This window comes from Dermacentor andersoni, chromosome 10, assembly GCF_023375885.2.
Source record: "Dermacentor andersoni chromosome 10, qqDerAnde1_hic_scaffold, whole genome shotgun sequence".
In the NCBI taxonomy this organism is placed as follows: domain Eukaryota; kingdom Metazoa; phylum Arthropoda; class Arachnida; order Ixodida; family Ixodidae; genus Dermacentor; species Dermacentor andersoni.
The window spans coordinates 69,087,768-69,114,279 of NC_092823.1; the positions used below are offsets into that span (position 1 = coordinate 69,087,768).

Below are 26,512 nucleotides of genomic sequence, written 5' to 3' on the forward strand. Positions count from 1 at the left end.
TGTTTTTTCACCTTGACTTGGTCAGTGGCCGCAATTTCTTCATCAGTCTAGACTTTACAAGCGTGAAATTGTGCCATAGTCCAGAAACCTCATGTCAAAGAAGCTGTGGACGAATTGCGTGTTGGAATAATTGATGAACTTGGAGAGATAAAAAAAAGTCCAGAAGAGCTAAAAGAACTGAGACAGGAAATTAAGGACTTTGGAGCATTGAAAGAAGTAATCCAGGCGATCGGAAGAGAAAACAAGGTACATAAAGTGCAAAATACTTAGCTGACGCGAAAACTAGAGGAGCTTAAAACATACCAGCCTTCCAACAACTTAGAAATCAAGGGTGTTCCTCTTGATGCTGAGCCAAAACGATTATAAAGAAGATTGGCGATTTTGTAGCGGAGGAAGTGCAAGATTCTGATATTGACGCATGCCATACAGTACCGACAGCGAAACATAACGAAAAAAACATATTCGATTTGTGCGTCGCATCAAAAGGAACGGGTTTCTTCCTAAATCACAAAAGGAAAAAAAAATACCAGAATGCTTGGCTTTGATGGGAATAGTGCTATATTCTTTATTTAGCATTTAACAAGACAAGGTTACCAAGTGCTGCGAAACAAAGAAAGAATGAGCGTGGTTGGAAATATGCCTGGACCACTGGAGGGAAAGTAATGGCAAGTCGCAATGAAACATTTCCTATTCGGGATATTTTCAGCACTGGTGATATCAGCGAAATATAACCTAATATTTAGCTTTATTTCGTGAGAATAACTTTTATTGGGTTTAAGTCCAGATATGGCTTTGGTCGATAAATCTTTATCATGATTACGTTTCATTTTCAAATATATGTGCGGGTTTAAAAAAACATTTTAATCTTTCATTTAAACACCCGAAGCATAAAAATTAGGCAAGATAAAATTGAATTGCTCAAACATACCAACGCTAACCCGGATGCCCTTCTTTTTACTGAGACATGGTTATCTGATAAGGACTACCACATACGGCTAAAAAATTACAGGCACCACGTACTAAACCGTACCTACGCAAGAGGCGGCGGCCTAGCAGCATGTGTACAAAATGATCTAAACTCGGAAAAATTGCAGATTTCTCCCGAATTAATCACAACTTTGAATGCTTCCCTATTCGCCTTCAAGCTGGACCGTTTTCAGTATGTACAGACCGCCCTGTGGCAACAAAGAAGAATTCTTTTCCTTTAAGGATAAGCTGCTAGCTTATCTCAGTGGCACCGGCAAAATGTTTGCCATACTAGGAGATTTGAACATAGATATGATGGCTGAACGTACAATAACACGAGAATAGAATCATCTGCTATACTCTTACGCAAGCTCGAATATTATAACTTTACCAACACGTGCAACAGCACACAGCCAAACCTTATTAGGTGTCTGTATCGCTAATGTAGATGTTTCGTCTGTGACTGCTGGTGTCATGTCCTCTGATAAAAGTGATCATCTTCCAATCTTCTGTTCTCTGCCTTGCTCGCAGAAATAGAAGCAAAATGCGCCTGCATATTCTTACCACCTCGCCGATACAACGACGCTAGCCTATTTTCGCTCTCTTATTCGTAAAAATAATTGAAATTCTGAACTAATTGAAAGAGACCCAAATAAGGCATACAACTCATTTTTCGATAAAATAATCGCTTGCTGCGACGTAGCCTTCCCACAACATAGTGCTACAAAGCGACCCAAGAAAATTAGAAAGCTTTGGATAGATTTAGTGTTTCTTACAAAAATCAAAAATCAAAACAAAATGTACCATACATTTCCTAAAACACCAGACATGAATCAATGCACCAAATTCAAGGAGCATCGAAACCAAGTAAATTCAGAATTAAAAGCAAAAGAAAAATATTATGAGAACGTGCTCTCGCGCATATATACGAATCCACGAAAAGTTTGACAGGAAATTAGGAAGATATCTGGAGGAAAGGCTAGCCCTCAAGACCAACGAATAGTTTCGGTTAGCGGTACTCTTGCCGGTGAAGAAGCCGTCTCTATGATAAACACTGACTTTGTTCAATGTTGGAGCAACATTTCTGCAGCAGATCCAGAAGAGATAGGGCAACTGTTGTGAAACTGACAGTGCAAAATTCTTTAATGCTATTTCCGGCACCACGAAGCGAAATAGACAGCGTGATAAACAACTTTAGTCAAACAGTGCTGCAGGTCTGAATAAGGTTTTATTATTAATAGACAAGATATATTACAAGGCAATAATATACAGGAGGGGGTCCCCAGGTCAAACACTGTAATGGGACTTCCTTCGACGGTATCATGGCATCCCCTATCAAATTTGTCTTTCATCATCTCTAATGTGTTGGCTCATATTATTAGTAAAATGTTTGAGTCCGGAATTTCTCCTAGCAAACGGAAAATAGGCAGAGTTTGTCCGGTTCATAAAGGTGGTGCTGACCATAGTGTGAACAATTTCCCACCTACAGCATTACTACCTCTTTTATCAAAACTTTTTGAAACTGTTCTAAACGCTTGACTAGAGGGTTTCTTAAGGAAATATGGTACTATTATTACGGCACAATATAGATTTTAAATAAATCATGTGAGGATGTGCTCCTAAATATAAAACATCAAATACTGCAAAATGTGGAAAACCGTTTATACACAGTAGGCCTATTTCTGGACCTGCGTAAGGCGTTGGACAGTATAAATCATGATATACTTGTGTGCAAACTTTATGACTACGGTATAAGTGGTGCAGCATAAGATTTAATTAGGAGTTACTTAACGAATGGTTACCAGTTTGTTTCATATAATCAGGCGACTCCCTCTCTTCTCAAGATACAGACTGGCATTCCACAGGCATCCATACTTTGTCCTGTTATATTTATACTTTATATTAATGACCTTCCTAACGTTTCTTCCTCACCTAATATCATCATGTACACAGATGATACTAATATTTTATTTGTTACATCTTTCTTGCAATGCTTAGGAAAATAAATAAATAATTATTTAAATTTATTATCTGAATGGCTGTTCATCAACAAACTAAAATTGAATGTCAACAAAACCAAATATATAATATTTAAACCAATAAATTAGCCATTGTCTGTTACTATAACTGTTCTCTTTGCAGCAGAGAGGCTAGAAGAAGAAAAAACTCAAAAGTTTTCGGGGCTATGGTTTCAAGAGAACTTCTCCTCGGACAATCATGCCAATAAGTGAGCAATGATCTTAGCAGAGTAGTGGGCTGTATGTATAATATAGGTGATCTAATACCATTAAGGCTAAACAAAGCAATATACTACGCCCTTTTTTACTCGAAGCAAACTTATTGTGTCTTGATTGGGGAACAACTACAGCAAAAAACCATGAGAAGTTATAAGCTTGCTAAAACGAGTACGCATTTTTGAAAACTATGGCAGGCCGCGTCACTTACCCACACACGATATCTTTCACAAACCCTTGCTGATCCGAGCAAATCAAGTTTTTATTATAAATTACTCTTACCTTTAATATAACACAGGCTCGGTGTTGTCCGCACACCCAATTCACTTCGATACCCATTACGTAATCAAATCAGATAAATACCATTTACGTATACTAGCTACGGACGTCAGGATATAAACTTTCAAATGCAAAGGCTACTAAACATCGTTTAGCAAAAAACTGATTATTGTGCACCTCATTTTCAGCAATGTATAAAAAACCGTGTCATACATAATCAAATTACTTATAGATAACATGCTATTTCACTAAAATTATCTGATGCACTATATACGTATGCTTTAATCTGCGCATTGATGCGAATGTACAAACAAAAATTGAAGCATAAATGTCTTTTGACATAATCATTGAATAATTTACAAATTATCTTCTTTATTTGTATTTTTCTACATCGTAATTACTCGTTCTTGTTATATTTGTACATTTAATGTTATCTTATTTGTACATTGAATGTTTGTACAGTGAATGTTATAGTGTACAATGAATAATCATGTAAGCCGAACGTGCTGAGGAGCAAGAGCCCCTTGTCAGGCCACGTGGCCTTTAGTTCTTGTTGCCTCTTTCTGTAATGAAGAAAAAAATAAACTTCAAGCTTCAAACAACACCATGTGGGCAGACTCGCGATGTGACGCGAGAGGACGTTTAATTGAAAATTTTCTTGTGAACTCTGGTGCGCGGCTCTTCAGCAAGGAGCCAACACATTAAATATTCATCATAATTCATATTCATGACTAGCCTGGCGATTAGCTCAGCTTCAATTTTGTCGGACTTGCAATGATATGCAACCAACAATCCTTATGGAAGTGAGCCCTTCCCTGTAAGGTTAAATACCGTACGCCAACACGAATGCCCCCCCCCCCCCCCCACATAATCTCCGGTGGAAACTAGCCTCCGCCGAATGGAGTAATGTTGAGGAATCGACTTACTTATAACGACACGTTATCACCGATTTTAGCATAGATGAAGCAGTAGCGTATTTTACTCATTTTGTACTCGGCGCAGCACAAAAATTTATTCCACAAACACAGTGACTCTCATGCAAAACACGGGTCCTTGTTGGAATGAACATGGGAGACTGGCACGAAAGAAACAAAAAAAAAGCGTGGGGTTTGCAAGAAGGGCTATTTGGGAGAGGTTTCTCTCGGGCATCACTTCCTACACCCAAGAGTTCAAAGCATGGAATGGCGTATGAAAGCTAAAGAGGCAACAAATCCACCCTTTGCCCTTAGTGCACGACCAAGGGACTACCTTGGAAGAATAGCACAACGCTCTGGGCGAACACTTCGAGCTGTATCAAGCTGCACGCATTACACAATGTCATTCCTCAAGTAGAAACAATTAGCTGAACTTAAAGCACTGGGTCATAGATGGCGTCCGGATGAACCATACAACCCTAATTTTAATATTGCCGAGCTTAAAGCTGCATTGAGCACATGTATCAGCTCTGCACCGGTAGCTGATATAATGATGCATGACATGATTCGAAAACATTCGCAAGGAGACACACATGACATTGCTGGCAATTTGAAACTACACTTGGGTTGCCGGATACTTGCCATCCTCGTGGAACAACGCTATTGTTATTCCCGTCTTGAAGCTGGGTAAATACCATTCCTTGGCGGCCAATTATCGCTCGCTAGCTCGTACGAGTTGTCTGTGTTAGTTGTTTCAAAAGATGATTAATTGTAGACTAATACAATTCCTTGAACCGAACAACATGATTGATTGCCATTAATGTGGCTTCAGAGACAGGTGGTCCACGACTGATTATTTTTTGCGCGCTGAAGGAAATATCCCAGATGCTTTTGCACATAAACAGTTCATCTTATTGATATTCCTCGATATGGAGAAGGCGTATGACATGACTTGCGAATACCGGATCTTGCGAGACTTGTCGGGAATGGGTATTCGTGGAAATATGTTGAACATACAAGAAAGCTCTTTGACCAAACACACTTTCCGCGTGAAAATCGGCAATGTATTGTCGCAACCTTTTATACAAGAAATTGGTGTACACCAAGTAGGGGTGCTTGGCTGCGCGGTGTTTATTGTGATGCGCACGCTACGTGCATAATTACCGCCAGCCATTTTTTTTTTCTGTTTACGCACATGACATACAAGTACGTTTCAAATTCTGCAACCTTGCAGTCTGTGAGGCAAGTACAACCAGGTTTGAACAAAGTGTCCGAATGGGCAGACGAAAACGGATTTAAAGTGAACCCCAACAAAAGTCCTTGTGTGCTTTTCACTAGAAACAAAGGGCTCATTGCAGATCCCAATATAGAAATGTATGGTCAGCAAATACCTGTGAACAAAGATCACAAGTTCTTAGGCATTTTAGTTGACTCTAAACTAACTTTTAGTGCACCCATAAGCTATCTCGAGCTGAAGTGCTTAAACACAATGAACTTACTGAAAGTTTTATCCCACACAACATGGGGCAGCGATAAGAAGTGCTCAATGAACATTTACAAGATCCTGATTCGATCACGATTGGACTGTGGTGCTGTGATCTCCCATTCTGCCGCCCCGAGTACGCTAAAATGCTAGATCCGGTCCACCAACTAAGCTTCCGACTGGCCACTGGCCCTTTCATAACAAGTCCCATTGAGAGTCTATATGCAGAATTAAATGATCACTACATCTGCAGAGAACGTGCATCAGCCAACCATATTTTCTGAAGGTTGACTCTAATCATCAACATGCGTGTTTTAATACCGTTAACGATATGACATATGCTAAACTCTATCGTAATGGTCCCCCTGTAAGACAACCCTTTTCACTGCGTGTGAGGGAGCTCAGGGATGAAATGGATGTCCCACTCCTCAAACATTGCCCAATGCCTCCAGCTAGGTTGCTACCTACTTGGGAGTGGCAGCTGATACAATGTGATATATCTTTACTGCAAGTTACAAAGCATGCGAGAGATAGTAAAATCCAGATGCATTTCCTAGAAATCCTGTACAAGCACTCCTACACGGAGTTCTACACATATGCATCGAAGTCACATGACGGGGCGTCCTATGTAACTGTCGGACCATCCTTCTCGGAATCTGTTGTACTGCATCCGAAAACAAATATCTTTACGGCTGAAGGCTACGCACTATTGTCGGCTGTGAAGCATATAAGGAAATAAAAACTCTAAAAATCGGTGATATATACGGATACCCTATGGGTTGTGAAGGCATTGATGTCATTCTGTAAGCACAAAAATCCAGTAAAGAATCAACTTTATTCCGTATACATCTAACTAAGATGTGATTATAAGCTGGGTGCCTGCCCATAGGTGCATCGAGGCTAACGTTCTAGCGGACCAGATGGCCACATCAATTGCATCACATGCTGTTAATCCTACTTCTGTTGTCATTTCCACAGATCTGAAACCTTTCGAACGAAAGAAACTGCGAAACCACTGGCAACGCATGTGGGACGCAGAAAGAAATAACAAACTGCATGTGATTAAGCCACAGTTAGGTTTTTGCCCTCCGCAACAAAATCACTGCGAACAGATGTCCTATTCTGTCGTCTCGGAATAGGGCACACTTTGGAACCCATTATTTTCTATTTACTGGAAATGAACCTCCAACCTTTGTTTGATGTGGTGAAAGGCTGAGCGTCCTCCATATGCTCCTAGACTGTCGGGAAGCCGAAGCTGAGAGAGAGAAACATTTTCCTATTGCATACTGGTTTACATCCCTCATCACCCGGTTGTTTCTTGGTAAGAAACCGATTTTAACAGCAAGGCGGTCCTCGGTTTAAGTGGTGATATCTTACATGTTATAAGTCCCATAAATTCGTAGAGCATCCTCGTTCCAGAGGATCCCACTGCGATAATTGTTTTGCAATAGCGCTTGATTCCAGGTCCTTGTGTTTCAAGGGCTCTGTTACGGCATTAGTTCTTTTTCAAAATTTTATCCTAGGACCTATTTTAACGAATTGTAATTTTTTCTCAATGTACATTTCGTGTCCTTGGCACGCTTCCTAGTCATCGTCATAGTTTTATTACGTGTAGCTATTACGCATTTTACAGTCACCATCTTTTAGGGCTCTTTACAACCCAGTCACATTCATTGCTCATAGTTTATCGCTTCACTTTGTGCTCATTATGACTGGCCTGGCGCTCTTTGGTCGTACTTGGCCATTGCGCCGCAATACACTTTATGCATAATCGTCTTTTTCGTCAGACAACGGAGACGCCGGTAGTCGACTCAGAACCCCTAGGCTCATCTTAGCGAGGACGATTTACGCAACCCAAGGGCTACAGGAATCTTGAAAGACGTCTTTCACTTGCATGCTGTCGACCTTCTGATCGATGATCGTGCGATTCAGCAGGAGGTCGGCCAGCAAGAGGAGAAACGAAGCGCTCGGCGGTAGCGCAGTCAACAGTTACACCTCACTGTTTGAGGAAATCGAAGCAAAGAAATAGATTGTGAGAGAATTTAGCGAGAATTGCATGTTCGGCTCGATATATGTCATGGGAGAAATAGACGTTCGCGGTGCACACTCCTTTATGTCGGAGCAACTCTGCGCTCGCAACACAAAATGCATGAGCTCTATAGCAGCGAAGCATCAGTTTTCGGCCTAGCCGGGTTTCGAACTTCAGACTAATAACGGAGGCACTACCTCTATCGACTAAAGCCAACCTAGTAACACTGTCCACTCGACCACGAAAATTATAATCACACATGGTACCTGGCGATGCCATAGGGGCGGGTAGCTGAAGATAACTGACGAGATCACGTGTATTGGTTCTGCCTCCTAGTTTTGAGGCAGCGGTGGTGTGGGACCTCGTCGCGCCGACGGGGACCAGCACACGCCTGAAGGCAGCGGCCTCAAGCTCCGCACAGAAGCTGGTGAGCCACACGGTAACTCCAATGATGAAATACGGTCCCAATACGGTCCCAATGATGAAATATGGGTCTGGAACAGTCGTCAAAACGAGCTATACCACTACACTGTCCAAGTGAAAGGCTTATCGTTGCGCAGCAATAAACGCAGAGGGTATGTAGCATTGGCAGATTTGTGCACCAAACGTCGGAAGAGCAAAGACGCGAGAAACTTCTCAGCTCGCGATGTGAGGGCGGCTATTAAAATCGCTAACTGCAGTGACCTTTTGGGGATGTAGTCACCCATCGTGCTTTTTCACTGTACGTCAAAAAAACTAGCGCCTTTCTTTGGGCAAAGTGATGTTTTCTGGGATCAGTATAAGGTCAGCGTGTTGTACGCACGCCAAAAGAACACCAAGTCAATGTTTGTGCTCCTGAAATGTGCGGCCAAAGATGACGACGTCGTCAAGGTATCAAAAACGGATCTCCCATTTCAGGCGGACGGTACCATTGAGCCGTTATGTCCATTCCCTGATGGACGGCGCGGAGACTCCTGGCTGGGCGGCCTCCAAGGTCATGCTGGACAATGAAGCTGAGCGTACCAGGAAAGCCCAACCTGAAAGAAGCGCGAGTCCCGACGCTACAAACCGAAAGAAAAGAGTGCATGCAGAACCAACCTACCCACGAGAATACCTGAACGTTTCAAAGGACGAATACGATACCAAGGGGCAAGAGAAGAGTCAGTAAGTAATTTCTTCAACTTGAATCCTCTTGTGACACAGCATAAAAACACCAACAATATGGCTACACAAATAATACGCTGGAACGTTAGAGGTCTTATCGACAACCTTAATGACATCAAAGAACACTTACACAAATATAACCCAAAGCTCCTGTGTGTTCAGGAGACTCGCCTTAAATGTACGCAAACAAACTTTCTCCATCAGTACACCATCTACCGTAAAGACCGCAACGAGGCGAATACCTCCTCTGGCGGTGCAGCGATAGTTGTGGACATATCCGTAGCTCATCATCATATCGCCTTTCAGGCGCCCCTTCAGGCAGGGTTAATTCGGGCAATTATTCTAAGTAAATTGATCACTGTATATTGCATATATATATATATATATATATAATATGTGCAACATACAGTGTTGCATATATATACATACCCCTAATTATCAGCTCGGAAAAAGCGATTTTTATAATCTGATTCTATAACGTATAACCTACGAGCTTCCAGATTCCTACATACTGGTGGGCGATTTTAATGCCTACATTAGTTGCAATTCGGCAGCAGTGCATCTTGACCACACAAATAAATATCTATCTGCTTTGCAGTTGATCACTTTTGTCGCTGGATTTGCCGCCCGTGGAACAGCGGTGTGACGCCTACAAGATTGCGGAGATACATCGCCCTGACCTTGTATCGCTTATGCGACACCTACGTGGTTCCCTTGGCGCCTTCTCTACCACAACAGGGCAGCAGGACAGCACGGCTGGCTTAAAGAGCGGCGGATCGACGACCTGGCTTGCAGTTTGGCAGCACTGCATCTTGAGCACACAACTAAATATATATCTGCTTTGCAGCTCGTCACTTTTGTCGCAGGATTTGCCGCCCGTGGAACAGCGGTGTGACGCCTACAAGATTGCGGAGATACAGCGCTCAGGCCTTGTATCGCTTATGCGACACCTACGTGGTTCCCTTGGCGCCTTTTCTACCACAAGAGGGCGGCAGGACAGCACGGCTGGCTTAAAGAGCGGCGGATCGACGACCAGGCTTGCAGTTTGGCAGCACTGTATCTGGAGCACACAACTAATTATCTTTCTGCTTTGCAGCTGATCGCTTTCGTCGCTCGATTTGCCGCACGTGGCACAGTGGTGTGACGCCTACAAGATTGCAGAGCTACATCGCCTTGGCGTTGTATCGCTTATGCGGCACCTACGTGGTTCCTTTGGCGCCTTCTCTACCACAAGGGGGTAGCAGTACAGCACGGCTGGCTTAAAGAGCGGCGGATCGACGACCAGGCTTGCAGTTCGGCAGCAGTGAATCTGGAGCACTCGACTAAATATCTATCTGCTTTAGAAGTGAGCGCACGCATTTTCGATTTCCTTCCGCTCAAATTTATGCACTGCTTCCGCACTACACGAAACTGCAACTGAAACAGTCTAGACTTTAGTCAAGAGTTCGACGAAAGTTCGTCTGGTCAGGTAACATGATGATGAAGAAATTGCGGCCACTGACCAAGTCAAGGTGAAAAAACACACAGAGACGTTTCGGGACCCGTACGGGTCCAAGTGTGACCAAGGAACCCGTACGGGTCCCGAAACGTCTCTGTGTGTTTTTTCACCTTGACTTGGTCAGTGGCCGCAATTTCTTCATCAGTCTAGACTTTACAAGCGTGAAATTGTGCCATAGTCCAGAAACCTCATGTCAAAGAAGCTGTGGACGAATTGCGTGTTGGAATAATTGATTAACTTGGAGAGATAAAAAAAAGTCCAGAAGAGCTAAAAGAACTGAGACAGGAAATTAAGGACTTTGGAGCATTGAAAGAAGTAATCCAGGCGATCGGAAGAGAAAACAAGGTACATAAAGTGCAAAATACTTAGCTGACGCGAAAACTAGAGGAGCTTAAAACATACCAGCCTTCCAACAACTTAGAAATCAAGGGTGTTCCTCTTGATGCTGAGCCAAAACGATTATAAAGAAGATTGGCGATTTTGTAGCGGAGGAAGTGCAAGATTCTGATATTGACGCATGCCATACAGTACCGACAGCGAAACATAACGAAAAAAACATATTCGATTTGTGCGTCGCATCAAAAGGAACGGGTTTCTTCCTAAATCACAAAAGGAAAAAAAAATACCAGAATGCTTGGCTTTGATGGGAATAGTGCTATATTCTTTATTTAGCATTTAACAAGACAAGGTTACCAAGTGCTGCGAAACAAAGAAAGAATGAGCGTGGTTGGAAATATGCCTGGACCACTGGAGGGAAAGTAATGGCAAGTCGCAATGAAACATTTCCTATTCGGGATATTTTCAGCACTGGTGATATCAGCGAAATATAACCTAATATTTAGCTTTATTTCGTGAGAATAACTTTTATTGGGTTTAAGTCCAGATATGGCTTTGGTCGATAAATCTTTATCATGATTACGTTTCATTTTCAAATATATGTGCGGGTTTAAAAAAACATTTTAATCTTTCATTTAAACACCCGAAGCATAAAAATTAGGCAAGATAAAATTGAATTGCTCAAACATACCAACGCTAACCCGGATGCCCTTCTTTTTACTGAGACATGGTTATCTGATAAGGACTACCACATACGGCTAAAAAATTACAGGCACCACGTACTAAACCGTACCTACGCAAGAGGCGGCGGCCTAGCAGCATGTGTACAAAATGATCTAAACTCGGAAAAATTGCAGATTTCTCCCGAATTAATCACAACTTTGAATGCTTCCCTATTCGCCTTCAAGCTGGACCGTTTTCAGTATGTACAGACCGCCCTGTGGCAACAAAAAAGAATTCTTTTCCTTTAAGGATAAGCTGCTAGCTTATCTCAGTGGCACCGGCAAAATGTTTGCCATACTAGGAGATTTGAACATAGATATGATGGCTGAACGTACAATAACACGAGAATAGAATCATCTGCTATACTCTTACGCAAGCTCGAATATTATAACTTTACCAACACGTGCAACAGCACACAGCCAAACCTTATTAGGTGTCTGTATCGCTAATGTAGATGTTTCGTCTGTGACTGCTGGTGTCATGTCCTCTGATAAAAGTGATCATCTTCCAATCTTCTGTTCTCTGCCTTGCTCGCAGAAATAGAAGCAAAATGCGCCTGCATATTCTTACCACCTCGCCGATACAACGACGCTAGCCTATTTTCGCTCTCTTATTCGTAAAAATAATTGAAATTCTGAACTAATTGAAAGAGACCCAAATAAGGCATACAACTCATTTTTCGATAAAATAATCGCTTGCTGCGACGTAGCCTTCCCACAACATAGTGCTACAAAGCGACCCAAGAAAATTAGAAAGCTTTGGATAGATTTAGTGTTTCTTACAAAAATCAAAAATCAAAACAAAATGTACCATACATTTCCTAAAACACCAGACATGAATCAATGCACCAAATTCAAGGAGCATCGAAACCAAGTAAATTCAGAATTAAAAGCAAAAGAAAAATATTATGAGAACGTGCTCTCGCGCATATATACGAATCCACGAAAAGTTTGACAGGAAATTAGGAAGATATCTGGAGGAAAGGCTAGCCCTCAAGACCAACGAATAGTTTCGGTTAGCGGTACTCTTGCCGGTGAAGAAGCCGTCTCTATGATAAACACTGACTTTGTTCAATGTTGGATAACATTTCTGCAGCAGATCCAGAAGAGATAGGGCAACTGTTGTGAAACTGACAGTGCAAAATTCTTTAATGCTATTTCCGGCACCACGAAGCGAAATAGACAGCGTGATAAACAACTTTAGTCAAACAGTGCTGCAGGTCTGAATAAGGTTTTATTATTAATAGACAAGATATATTACAAGGCAATAATATACAGGAGGGGGTCCCCAGGTCAAACACTGTAATGGGACTTCCTTCGACGGTATCATGGCATCCCCTATCAAATTTGTCTTTCATCATCTCTAATGTGTTGGCTCATATTATTAGTAAAATGTTTGAGTCCGGAATTTCTCCTAGCAAACGGAAAATAGGCAGAGTTTGTCCGGTTCATAAAGGTGGTGCTGACCATAGTGTGAACAATTTCCCACCTACAGCATTACTACCTCTTTTATCAAAACTTTTTGAAACTGTTCTAAACGCTTGACTAGAGGGTTTCTTAAGGAAATATGGTACTATTATTACGGCACAATATAGATTTTAAATAAATCATGTGAGGATGTGCTCCTAAATATAAAACATCAAATACTGCAAAATGTGGAAAACCGTTTATACACAGTAGGCCTATTTCTGGACCTGCGTAAGGCGTTGGACAGTATAAATCATGATATACTTGTGTGCAAACTTTATGACTACGGTATAAGTGGTGCAGCATAAGATTTAATTAGGAGTTACTTAACGAATGGTTACCAGTTTGTTTCATATAATCAGGCGACTCCCTCTCTTCTCAAGATACAGACTGGCATTCCACAGGCATCCATACTTTGTCCTGTTATATTTATACTTTATATTAATGACCTTCCTAACGTTTCTTCCTCACCTAATATCATCATGTACGCAGATGATACTAATATTTTATTTGTTACATCTTTCTTGCAATGCTTAGGAAAATAAATAAATAATTATTTAAATTTATTATCTGAATGGCTGTTCATCAACAAACTAAAATTGAATGTCAACAAAACCAAATATATAATATTTAAACCAATAAATTAGCCATTGTCTGTTACTATAACTGTTCTCTTTGCAGCAGAGAGGCTAGAAGAAGAAAAAACTCAAAAGTTTTCGGGGCTATGGTTTCAAGAGAACTTCTCCTCGGACAATCATGCCAATAAGTGAGCAATGATCTTAGCAGAGTAGTGGGCTGTATGTATAATATAGGTGATCTAATACCATTAAGGCTAAACAAAGCAATATACTACGCCCTTTTTTACTCGAAGCAAACTTATTGTGTCTTGATTGGGGAACAACTACAGCAAAAAACCATGAGAAGTTATAAGCTTGCTAAAACGAGTACGCATTTTTGAAAACTATGGCAGGCCGCGTCACTTACCCACACACGATATCTTTCACAAACCCTTGCTGATCCGAGCAAATCAAGTTTTTATTATAAATTACTCTTACCTTTAATATAACACAGGCTCGGTGTTGTCCGCACACCCAATTCACTTCGATACCCATTACGTAATCAAATCAGATAAATACCATTTACGTATACTAGCTACGGACGTCAGGATATAAACTTTCAAATGCAAAGGCTACTAAACATCGTTTAGCAAAAAACTGATTATTGTGCACCTCATTTTCAGCAATGTATAAAAAACCGTGTCATACATAATCAAATTACTTATAGATAACATGCTATTTCACTAAAATTATCTGATGCACTATATACGTATGCTTTAATCTGCGCATTGATGCGAATGTACAAACAAAAATTGAAGCATAAATGTCTTTTGACATAATCATTGAATAATTTACAAATTATCTTCTTTATTTGTATTTTTCTACATCGTAATTACTCGTTCTTGTTATATTTGTACATTTAATGTTATCTTATTTGTACATTGAATGTTTGTACAGTGAATGTTATAGTGTACAATGAATAATCATGTAAGCCGAACGTGCTGAGGAGCAAGAGCCCCTTGTCAGGCCACGTGGCCTTTAGTTCTTGTTGCCTCTTTCTGTAATGAAGAAAAAAATAAACTTCAAGCTTCAAACAACACCATGTGGGCAGACTCGCGATGTGACGCGAGAGGACGTTTAATTGAAAATTTTCTTGTGAACTCTGGTGCGCGGCTCTTCAGCAAGGAGCCAACACATTAAATATTCATCATAATTCATATTCATGACTAGCCTGGCGATTAGCTCAGCTTCAATTTTGTCGGACTTGCAATGATATGCAATCAACAATCCTTATGGAAGTGAGCCCTTCCCTGTAAGGTTAAATACCGTACGCCAACACGAATGCCCCCCCCCCCCCCCCCCACATAATCTCCGGTGGAAACTAGCCTCCGCCGAATGGAGTAATGTTGAGGAATCGACTTACTTATAACGACACGTTATCACCGATTTTAGCATAGATGAAGCAGTAGCGTATTTTACTCATTTTGTACTCGGCGCAGCACAAAAATTTATTCCACAAACACAGTGACTCTCATGCAAAACACGGGTCCTTGTTGGAATGAACATGGGAGACTGGCACGAAAGAAACAAAAAAAAAAAAGCGTGGGGTTTGCAAGAAGGGCTATTTGGGAGAGGTTTCTCTCGGGCATCACTTCCTACACCCAAGAGTTCAAAGCATGGAATGGCGTATGAAAGCTAAAGAGGCAACAAATCCACCCTTTGCCCTTAGTGCACGACCAAGGGACTACCTTGGAAGAATAGCACAACGCTCTGGGCGAACACTTCGAGCTGTATCAAGCTGCACGCATTACACAATGTCATTCCTCAAGTAGAAACAATTAGCTGAACTTAAAGCACTGGGTCATAGATGGCGTCCGGATGAACCATACAACCCTAATTTTAATATTGCCGAGCTTAAAGCTGCATTGAGCACATGTAGCAGCTCTGCACCGGCAGCTGATATAATGATGCATGACATGATTCGAAAACATTCGCAAGGAGACACACATGACATTGCTGGCAATTTGAAACTACACTTGGGTTGCCGGATACTTGCCATCCTCGTGGAACAACGCTATTGTTATTCCCGTCTTGAAGCTGGGTAAATACCATTCCTTGGCGGCCAGTTATCGCTCGCTAGCTCGTACGAGTTGTCTGTGTTAGTTGTTTCAAAAGATGATTAATTGTAGACTAATACAATTCCTTGAACCGAACAACATGATTGATTCCCATTAATGTGGCTTCAGAGACAGGTGGTCCACGACTGATTATTTTTTGCGCGCTGAAGGAAATATCCCAGATGCCTTTGCACATAAACAGTTCATCTTATTGATATTCCTCGATATGGAGAAGGCGTATGACATGACTTGCGAATACCGGATCTTGCGAGACTTGTCGGGAATGGGTATTCGTGGAAATATGTTGAACATACAAGAAAGCTCTTTGACCAAACACACTTTCCGCGTGAAAATCGGCAATGTATTGTCGCAACCTTTTATACAAGAAATTGGTGTACACCAAGTAGGGGTGCTTGGCTGCGCGGTGTTTATTGTGATGCGCACGCTACGTGCATAATTACCGCCAGCCATTTTTTTTTCTGTTTACGCACATGACATACAAGTACGTTTCAAATTCTGCAACCTTGCAGTCTGTGAGGCAAGTACAACCAGGTTTGAACAAAGTGTCCGAATGGGCAGACGAAAACGGATTTAAAGTGAACCCCAACAAAAGTCCTTGTGTGCTTTTCACTAGAAACAAAGGGCTCATTGCAGATCCCAATATAGAAATGTATGGTCAGCAAATACCTGTGAACAAAGATCACAAGTTCTTAGGCATTTTAGTTGACTCTAAACTAACTTTTAGTGCACCCATAAGCTATCTCGAGCTGAAGTGCTTAAACACAATGAACTTACTGAAAGTTTTATCCCACACAACATGGGGCAGCGATAAGAAGTGCTCAATGAACATTTACAAGATCCTGATTCGATCACGATTGGACTGTGGTGCTGTGATCTCCCATTCTGCCGCCCCGAGTACGCTAAAATGCTAGATCCGGTCCACCAACTAAGCTTCCGACTGGCCACTGGCCCTTTCATAACAAGTCCCATTGAGAGTCTATATGCAGAATTAAATGATCACTACATCTGCAGAGAACGTGCATCAGCCAACCATATTTTCTGAAGGTTGACTCTAATCATCAACATGCGTGTTTTAATACCGTTAACGATATGACATATGCTAAACTCTATCGTAATGGTCCCCCTGTAAGACAACCCTTTTCACTGCGTGTGAGGGAGCTCAGGGATGAAATGGATGTCCCACTCCTCAAACATTGCCCAATGCCTCCAGCTAGGTTGCTACCTACTTGGGAGTGGCAGCTGATACAATGTGATATATCTTTACTGCAAGTTACAAAGCATGCGAGAGATAGTAAAATCCAGATGCATTTCCTAGAAATCCTGTACAAGCACTCCTACACGGAGTTCTACACATATGCATCGAAGTCACATGACGGGGCGTCCTATGTAACTGTCGGACCATCCTTCTCGGAATCTGTTGTACTGCATCCGAAAACAAATATCTTTACGGCTGAAGGCTACGCACTATTGTCGGCTGTGAAGCATATAAGGAAATAAAAACTCTAAAAATCGGTGATATATACGGATACCCTATGGGTTGTGAAGGCATTGATGTCATTCTGTAAGCACAAAAATCCAGTAAAGAATCAACTTTATTCCGTATACATCTAACTAAGATGTGATTATAAGCTGGGTGCCTGCCCATAGGTGCATCGAGGCTAACGTTCTAGCGGACCAGATGGCCACATCAATTGCATCACATGCTGTTAATCCTACTTCTGTTGTCATTTCCACAGATCTGAAACCTTTCGAACGAAAGAAACTGCGAAACCAATGGCAACGCATGTGGGACGCAGAAAGAAATAACAAACTGCATGTGATTAAGCCACAGTTAGGTTTTTGCCCTCCGCAACAAAATCACTGCGAACAGATGTCCTATTCTGTCGTCTCGGAATAGGGCACACTTTGGAACCCATTATTTTCTATTTACTGGAAATGAACCTCCAACCTTTGTTTGATGTGGTGAAAGGCTGAGCGTCCTCCATATGCTCCTAGACTGTCGGGAAGCCGAAGCTGAGAGAGAGAAACATTTTCCTATTGCATACTGGTTTACATCCCTCATCACCCGGTTGTTTCTTGGTAAGAAACCGATTTTAACAGCAAGGCGGTCCTCGGTTTAAGTGGTGATATCTTACATGTTATAAGTCCCATAAATTCGTAGAGCATCCTCGTTCCAGAGGATCCCACTGCGATAATTGTTTTGCAATAGCGCTTGATTCCAGGTCCTTGTGTTTCAAGGGCTCTGTTACGGCATTAGTTCTTTTTCAAAATTTAACCTAGGACCTATTTTAACGAATTGTAATTTTTTCTCAATGTACATTTCGTGTCCTTGGCACGCTTCCTAGTCATCGTCATAGTTTTATTACGTGTAGCTATTACGCATTTTACAGTCACCATCTTTTAGGGCTCTTTACAACCCAGTCACATTCATTGCTCATAGTTTATCGCTTCACTTTGTGCTCATTATGACTGGCCTGGCGCTCTTTGGTCGTACTTGGCCATTGCGCCGCAATACACTTTATGCATAATCGTCTTTTTCGTCAGACAACGGAGACGCCGGTAGTCGACTCAGAACCCCTAGGCTCATCTTAGCGAGGACGATTTACGCAACCCAAGGGCTACAGGAATCTTGAAAGACGTCTTTCACTTGCATGCTGTCGACCTTCTGATCGATGATCGTGCGATTCAGCAGGAGGTCGGCCAGCAAGAGGAGAAACGAAGCGCTCGGCGGTAGCGCAGTCAACAGTTACACCTCACTGTTTGAGGAAATCGAAGCAAAGAAATAGATTGTGAGAGAATTTAGCGAGAATTGCATGTTCGGCTCGATATATGTCATGGGAGAAATAGACGTTCGCGGTGCACACTCCTTTATGTCGGAGCAACTCTGCGCTCGCAACACAAAATGCATGAGCTCTATAGCAGCGAAGCATCAGTTTTCGGCCTAGCCGGGTTTCGAACTTCAGACTAATAACGGAGGCACTACCTCTATCGACTAAAGCCAACCTAGTAACACTGTCCACTCGACCACGAAAATTATAATCACACATGGTACTTGGCGATGCCATAGGGGCGGGTAGCTGAAGATAACTGACGAGATCACGTGTATTGGTTCTGCCTCCTAGTTTTGAGGCAGCGGTGGTGTGGGACCTCGTCGCGCCGACGGGGACCAGCACACGCCTGAAGGCAGCGGCCTCAAGCTCCGCACAGAAGCTGGTGAGCCACACGGTAACTCCAATGATGAAATACGGTCCCAATACGGTCCCAATGATGAAATATGGGTCTGGAACAGTCGTCAAAACGAGCTATACCACTACACTGTCCAAGTGAAAGGCTTATCGTTGCGCAGCAATAAACGCAGAGGGTATGCAGCATCGGCAGATTTGTGCACCAAACGTCGGAAGAGCAAAGACGCGAGAAACTTCTCAGCTCGCGATGTGAGGGCGGCTATTAAAATCGCTAACTGCAGTGACCTTTTGGGGATGTAGTCACCCATCGTGCTTTTTCACTGTACGTCAAAAAAACTAGCGCCTTTCTTTGGGCAAAGTGATGTTTTCTGGGATCAGTATAAGGTCAGCGTGTTGTACGCACGCCAAAAGAACACCAAGTCAATGTTTGTGCTCCTGAAATGTGCGGCCAAAGATGACGACGTCGTCAAGGTATCAAAAACGGATCTCCCATTTCAGGCGGACGGTACCATTGAGCCGTTATGTCCATTCCCTGATGGACGGCGCGGAGACTCCTGGCTGGGCGGCCTCCAAGGTCATGCTGGACAATGAAGCTGAGCGTACCAGGAAAGCCCAACCTGAAAGAAGCGCGAGTCCCGACGCTACAAACCGAAAGAAAAGAGTGCATGCAGAACCAACCTACCCACGAGAATACCTGAACGTTTCAAAGGACGAATACGATACCAAGGGGCAAGAGAAGAGTCAGTAAGTAATTTCTTCAACTTGAATCCTCTTGTGACACAGCATAAAAACACCAACAATATGGCTACACAAATAATACGCTGGAACGTTAGAGGTCTTATCGACAACCTTAATGACATCAAAGAACACTTACACAAATATAACCCAAAGCTCCTGTGTGTTCAGGAGACTCGCCTTAAATGTACGCAAACAAACTTTCTCCATCAGTACACCATCTACCGTAAAGACCGCAACGAGGCGAATACCTCCTCTGGCGGTGCAGCGATAGTTGTGGACATATCCGTAGCTCATCATCATATCGCCTTTCAGGCGCCCCTTCAGGCAGGGTTAATTAGGGCAATTCTTCAAAGTAACTTGATCACTGTATATTGCATATATATATATATATATATATATATATATATATATATATATGTATATATATATATATATATATATATATATATATATATATATTTATAATATGTGCAACATACAGTGTTGCATATATATACATACCCCTAATTATCAGCTCGGCAAAAGCGATTTTTATAATCTGATTCTATAACCTATAACCTACGAGCTTCCAGATTCCTACATACTGGTGGGCGATTTTAATGCCTACATTAGTTGCAATTCGGCAGCAGTGCATCTTGACCACACAAATAAATATCTATCTGCTTTGCAGTTGATCACTTTTGTCGCTGGATTTGCCGCCCGTGGAACAGCGGTGTGACGCCTACAAGATTGCGGAGATACATCGCCCTGACCTTGTATCGCTTATGCGACACCTACGTGGTTTCCTTGGCGCCTTCTCTACCACAACAGGGCAGCAGGACAGCACGGCTGGCTTAAAGAGCGGCGGATCGACGACCTGGCTTGCAGTTTGGCAGCACTGCATCTTGAGCACACAACTAAATATATATCTGCTTTGCAGCTCGTCACTTTTGTCGCAGGATTTGCCGCCCGTGGAACAGCGGTGTGACGCCTACATGATTGCGGAGATACAGCGCTCTGGCCTTGTATCGCTTATGCGACACCTACGTGGCTCCCTTGGCGCCTTTTCTACCACAAGAGGGCAGCAGGACAGCACGGCTGGCTTAAAGAGCGGCGGATCGACGACCAGGCTTGCAGTTCGGCAGCAGTGAATCTGGAGCACACAACTAATTATCTTTCTGCTTTGCAGCTGATCGCTTTCGTCGCTCGATTTGCCGCACGTGGAACAGTGGTATGATGCCTACAAGATTGCAGAGCTACATCGCCTTGGCGTTGTATCGCTTATGCGGCACCTACGCGGTTCCTTTGGCGCCTTCTCTACCACAAGGGGGCAGCAGTACAGCACGGCTGGCTTAAAGAGCGGCGGATCGACGACCAGGCTTGCAGTTCGGCAGCAGTGAATCTGGAGCACTCGACTAAATATCTGCTTTACAAGTGAGCGCACACATTTTCGATTTCCTTCCGCTCAAATTTATGCACTGCTTCCGCACTACACGAAACTGCAACTGAAACAGTCTAGATTTTACAAGCGTGAAATTGTGCCATAGTCCAGAAACCTCATGTCGAAGAAGCTGTGGACGAATTGCGTGTTGGAATAATTGATGAACTTGGAGAGATAAAAAAAAGTCCAGAAGAGCTAAAAGAACTGAGACAGGAAATTAAGGACTTTAGAGCATTGAAAGAAGTAATCCAGGCGATCGGAAGAGAAAACAAGGTACTTATAATGCAAAATACTTAGCTGACGCGAAAACTAGAGGAGCTTAAAACATACCAGCCTTCCACCAACTTAGAAATCAAGGGTGTTCCTCTTGATGCTGAGCCAAAACGATTATAAAGAAGATTGGCGAACTTGTAGCGGAGGAAGTGCAAGATTCTGATATTGACGCATGCCATACAGTACCGACAGCGAAACATAACGAAAAAAACATATTCGATTTGTGCGTCGCATCAAAAGGAACGGGTTTCTTCCTAAATCACAAAAGGAAAAAAAAATACCAGAATGCTTGGCTTTGATGGGAATAGTGCTATATTCTTTATTTAGCATTTGACAAGACAAGGTTACCAAGTGCTGCGAAACAAAGAAAGAATGAGCGTGGTTGGAAATATGCCTGGACCACTGGAGGGAAAGTAATGGCAAGTCGCAATGAAACATTTCCTATTCGGGATATTTTCAGCACAGGTGATATCAGCGAAATATAACCTAATATTTAGCTTTATTTCGTGAGAATAACTTTTATTGGGTTTAAGTCCAGATATGGCTTTGGTCGATAAATCTTTATCATGATTACGTTTCATTTTCAAATATATGTGCGGGTTTAAAAAAACATTTTAATCTTTCATTTAAACACCCGAAGCATAAAAATTAGGCAAGATAAAATTGAATTGCTCAAACATACCAACGCTAACCCGGATGCCCTTCTTTTTACTGAGACATGGTTATCTGATAAGGACTACCACATACGGCTAAAAAATTACAGGCACCACGTACTAAACCGTACCTACGCAAGAGGCGGCGGCCTAGCAGCATGTGTACAAAATGATCTAAACTCGGAAAAATTGCAGATTTCTCCCGAATTAATCACAACTTTGAATGCTTCCCTATTCGCCTTCAAGCTGGACCGTTTTCAGTATGTACAGACCGCCCTGTGGCAACAAAAAAGAATTCTTTTCCTTTAAGGATAAGCTGCTAGCTTATCTCAGTGGCACCGGCAAAATGTTTGCCATACTAGGAGATTTGAACATAGATATGATGGCTGAACGTACAATAACACGAGAATATAATCATCTGCTATACTCTTACGCAAGCTCGAATATTATAACTTTACCAACACGTGCAACAGCACACAGCCAAACCTTATTAGGTGTCTGTATCGCTAATGTAGATGTTTCGTCTGTGGCTGCTGGTGTCATGTCCTCTGATATAGGTGATCATCTTCCAATCTTCTGTTCTCTGCCTTGCTCGCAGAAATAGAAGCAAAATGCGCCTGCATATTCTTACCACCTCGCCGATACAACGACGCTAGCCTATTTTCGCTCTCTTATTCGTAAAAATAATTGAAATTCTGAACTAATTGAAAGAGACCCAAATAAGGCATACAACTCATTTTTCGATAAAATAATCGCTTGCTGCGACGTAGCCTTCCCACAACATAGTGCTACAAAGCGACCCAAGAAAATTAGAAAGCTTTGGATAGATTTAGTGTTTCTTACAAAGATCAAAAATCAAAACAAAATGTACCATACATTTCTTAAAACACCAGACATGAATCAATGCGCAAATTCAAGGAGCATCGAAACCAAGGAAATTCAGAATTAAAAGCAAAAGAAAAATATTATGAGAACGTGCTCTCGCGCATATATACGAATCCAAGAAAAGTTTGACAGGAAATTAGGAAGATATCTGGAGGAAAGGCTAGCCCTCAAGACCAACGAATAGTTTCGGTTAGCGGTACTCTTGCCGGTGAAGAAGCCGTCTCTATGATAAACACTCACTTTGTTCAATGTTGGAGCAACATTTCTGCAGCAGATCCAGAAGAGATAGGGCAACTGTTGTGAAACTGACAGTGCAAAATTCTTTAATGCTATTTCCGGCACCACGAAGCGAAATAGACAGCGTGATAAACAACTTTAGTCAAACAGTGCGGCAGGTCTGAATAAGGTTTTATTATTAATAGACAAGATATATTACAAGGCAATAATATACAGGAGGGGGTCCCCAGGTCAAACACTGTAATGGGACTTCCTTCGACGGTATCATGGCATCCCCTATCAAATTTGTCTTTCATCATCTCTAATGTGTTGGCTCATATTATTAGTAAAATGTTTGAGTCCGGAATTTCTCCTAGCAAACGGAAATTAGGCAGAGTTTGTCCGGTTCATAAAGGTGGTGCTGACCATAGTGTGAACAATTTCCCACCTACAGCATTACTACCTCTTTTATCAGAACTTTTTGAAACTGTTCTAAACGCTTGACTAGAGGGTTTCTTAAGGAAATATGGTATTATTATTATGGCACAATATAGATTTTAAATAAATCATGTGAGGATGTGCTCCTAAATATAAAACATCAAATACTGCAAAATGTGGAAAACCGTTTATACACAGTAGGCCTATTTCTGGACCTGCGTAAGGCGTTGGACAGTATAAATCATGATATACTTGTGTGCAAACTTTATGACTACGGTATAAGTGGTGCAGCATAAGATTTAATTAGGAGTTACTTAACGAATGGTTACCAGTTTGTTTCATATAATCAGGCAACTCCCTCTCTTCTCAAAATACAGACTGGCATTCCACAGGCATCCATACTTTGTCCTGTTATATTTACACTTTATATTAATGACCTTCCTAACGTTTCTTCCTCACCTAATATCATCATGTACGCAGATGATACTAATATTTTACTTGTTACATCTTTCTTGCAATGCTTAGGAAAATAAATAAATAATTATTTAAATTTATTATCTGAATGGCTGTTCATCAACAAACTAAAATTGAATGTCAACAAAACCAAATATATAATATTTAAACCAATAAATTAGCCATTGTCTGTTACTATAACTGTTCTCTTTGCAGCAGAGAGGCTAGAAGAAGAAAAAACTCAAAAGTTTTCGGGGCTATGGTTTCAAGAGAACTTCTCCTCGGACAATCATGCCAATAAGTGAGCAATGATCTTAGCAGAGTAGTGGGCTGTATGTATAATATAGGTGATCTAATACCATTAAGGCTAAACAAAGCAATATACTACGCCCTTTTTTACTCGAAGCAAACTTATTGTGTCTTGATTGGGGAACAACTACAGCAAAAAACCATGAGAAGTTATAAGCTTGCTAAAACGAGTACGCATTTTTGAAAACTATGGCAGGCCGCGTCACTTACCCACACACGATATCTTTCACAAACCCTTGCTGATCCGAGCAAATCAAGTTTTTATTATAAATTACTCTTACCTATAATATAACACAGGCTCGGTGTTGTCCGCACACCCAATTCACTTCGATACCAATTACGTAATGAAATCAGATAAATACCATTTACGTATACTAGCTACGGACGTCAGGATATAAACTTTCAAATGCAAAGGCTACTAAACATCGTTTAGCAAAAAACTGATTATTGTGCACCTCATTTTCAGCAATGTATAAAAAACCGTGTCATACATAATCAAATTACTTATAGATAACATGCTATTTCACTAAAATTATCTGATGCACTATATACGTATGCTTTAATCTGCGCATTGATGCGAATGTACAAACAAAAATTGAAGCATAAATGTCTTTTGACATAATCATTGAATAATTTACAAATTATCTTCTTTATTTGTATTTTTCTACATCGTAATTACTCGTTCTTGTTATATTTGTACATTTAATGTTATCTTATTTGTACATTGAATGTTTGTACAGTGAATGTTATAGTGTACAATGAATAATCATGTAAGCCGAACGTGCTGAGGAGCAAGAGCCCCTTGTCAGGCCACGTGGCCTTTAGTTCTTGTTGCCTCTTTCTGTAATGAAGAAGAAAATAAACTTCAAGCTTCAAACAACACCATGTGGGCAGACTCGCGATGTGACGCGAGAGGACGTTTCATTGAAAATTTTCTTGTGAACTCTGGTGCGCGGCTCTTCAGCAAGGAGCCAACACATTAAATATTCATCATAATTCATATTCATGATTAGCCTGGCGATTAGCTCAGCTTCAATTTTGTCGGGTTTGCAATGATATGCAATCAACAATCCTTATGGAAGTGAGCCCTTCCCTGTAAGGTTAAATACCGTACGCCAACACGAATGCCCCCCCCCCCCCCCCCACATAATCTCCGGTGGAAACTAGCCTCCGCCGAATGGAGTAATGTTGAGGAATCGACTTACTTATAACGACACGTTATCACCGATTTTAGCATAGATGAAGCAGTAGCGTATTTTACTCATTTTGTACTCGGCGCAGCACAAAAATTTATTCCACAAACACAGTGACTCTCATGCAAAACACGGGTCCTTGTTGGAATGAACATGGGAGACTGGCACGAAAGAAACAAAAAAAAAAGCGTGGGGTTTGCAAGAAGGGCTATTTGGGAGAGGTTTCTCTCGGGCATCACTTCCTACACCCAAGAGTTCAAAGCATGGAATGGCGTATGAAAGCTAAAGAGGCAACAAATCCACCCTTTGCCCTTAGTGCACGACCAAGGGACTACCTTGGAAGAATAGCACAACGCTCTGGGCGAACACTTCGAGCTGTATCAAGCTGCACGCATTACACAATGTCATTCCTCAAGTAGAAACAATTAGCTGAACTTAAAGCACTGGGTCATAGATGGCGTCCGGATGAACCATACAACCCTAATTTTAATATTGCCGAGCTTAAAGCTGCATTGAGCACATGTAGCAGCTCTGCACCGGCAGCTGATATAATGATGCATGACATGATTCGAAAACATTCGCAAGGAGACACACATGACATTGCTGGCAATTTGAAACTACACTTGGGTTGCCGGATACTTGCCATCCTCGTGGAACAACGCTATTGTTATTCCCGTCTTGAAGCTGGGTAAATACCATTCCTTGGCGGCCAGTTATCGCTCGCTAGCTCGTACGAGTTGTCTGTGTTAGTTGTTTCAAAAGATGATTAATTGTAGACTAATACAATTCCTTGAACCGAACAACATGATTGATTCCCATTAATGTGGCTTCAGAGACAGGTGGTCCACGACTGATTATTTTTTGCGCGCTGAAGGAAATATCCCAGATGCCTTTGCACATAAACAGTTCATCTTATTGATATTCCTCGATATGGAGAAGGCGTATGACATGACTTGCGAATACCGGATCTTGCGAGACTTGTC

At 41.8% G+C, this 26,512-nt stretch overlaps 1 protein-coding gene across 3 annotated transcripts in view; it reads left to right on the plus strand.

Moving 5' to 3' along the window:
- The window catches only part of LOC126544016 (uncharacterized), a 169,015-nt gene that overhangs the window by 80,630 nt on the left and 61,873 nt on the right, over positions 1-26,512 (plus strand). For all 3 annotated transcript variants that reach the window (XM_050191192.3, XM_055062447.2, XM_055062448.2), the window contains exons 6-7: positions 8,803-9,048; positions 19,450-19,695. In XM_050191192.3, coding sequence (XP_050047149.2) covers positions 8,803-9,048; positions 19,450-19,695 — 492 coding nt within the window. The remainder of the gene's footprint in view (positions 1-8,802; positions 9,049-19,449; positions 19,696-26,512) is intronic.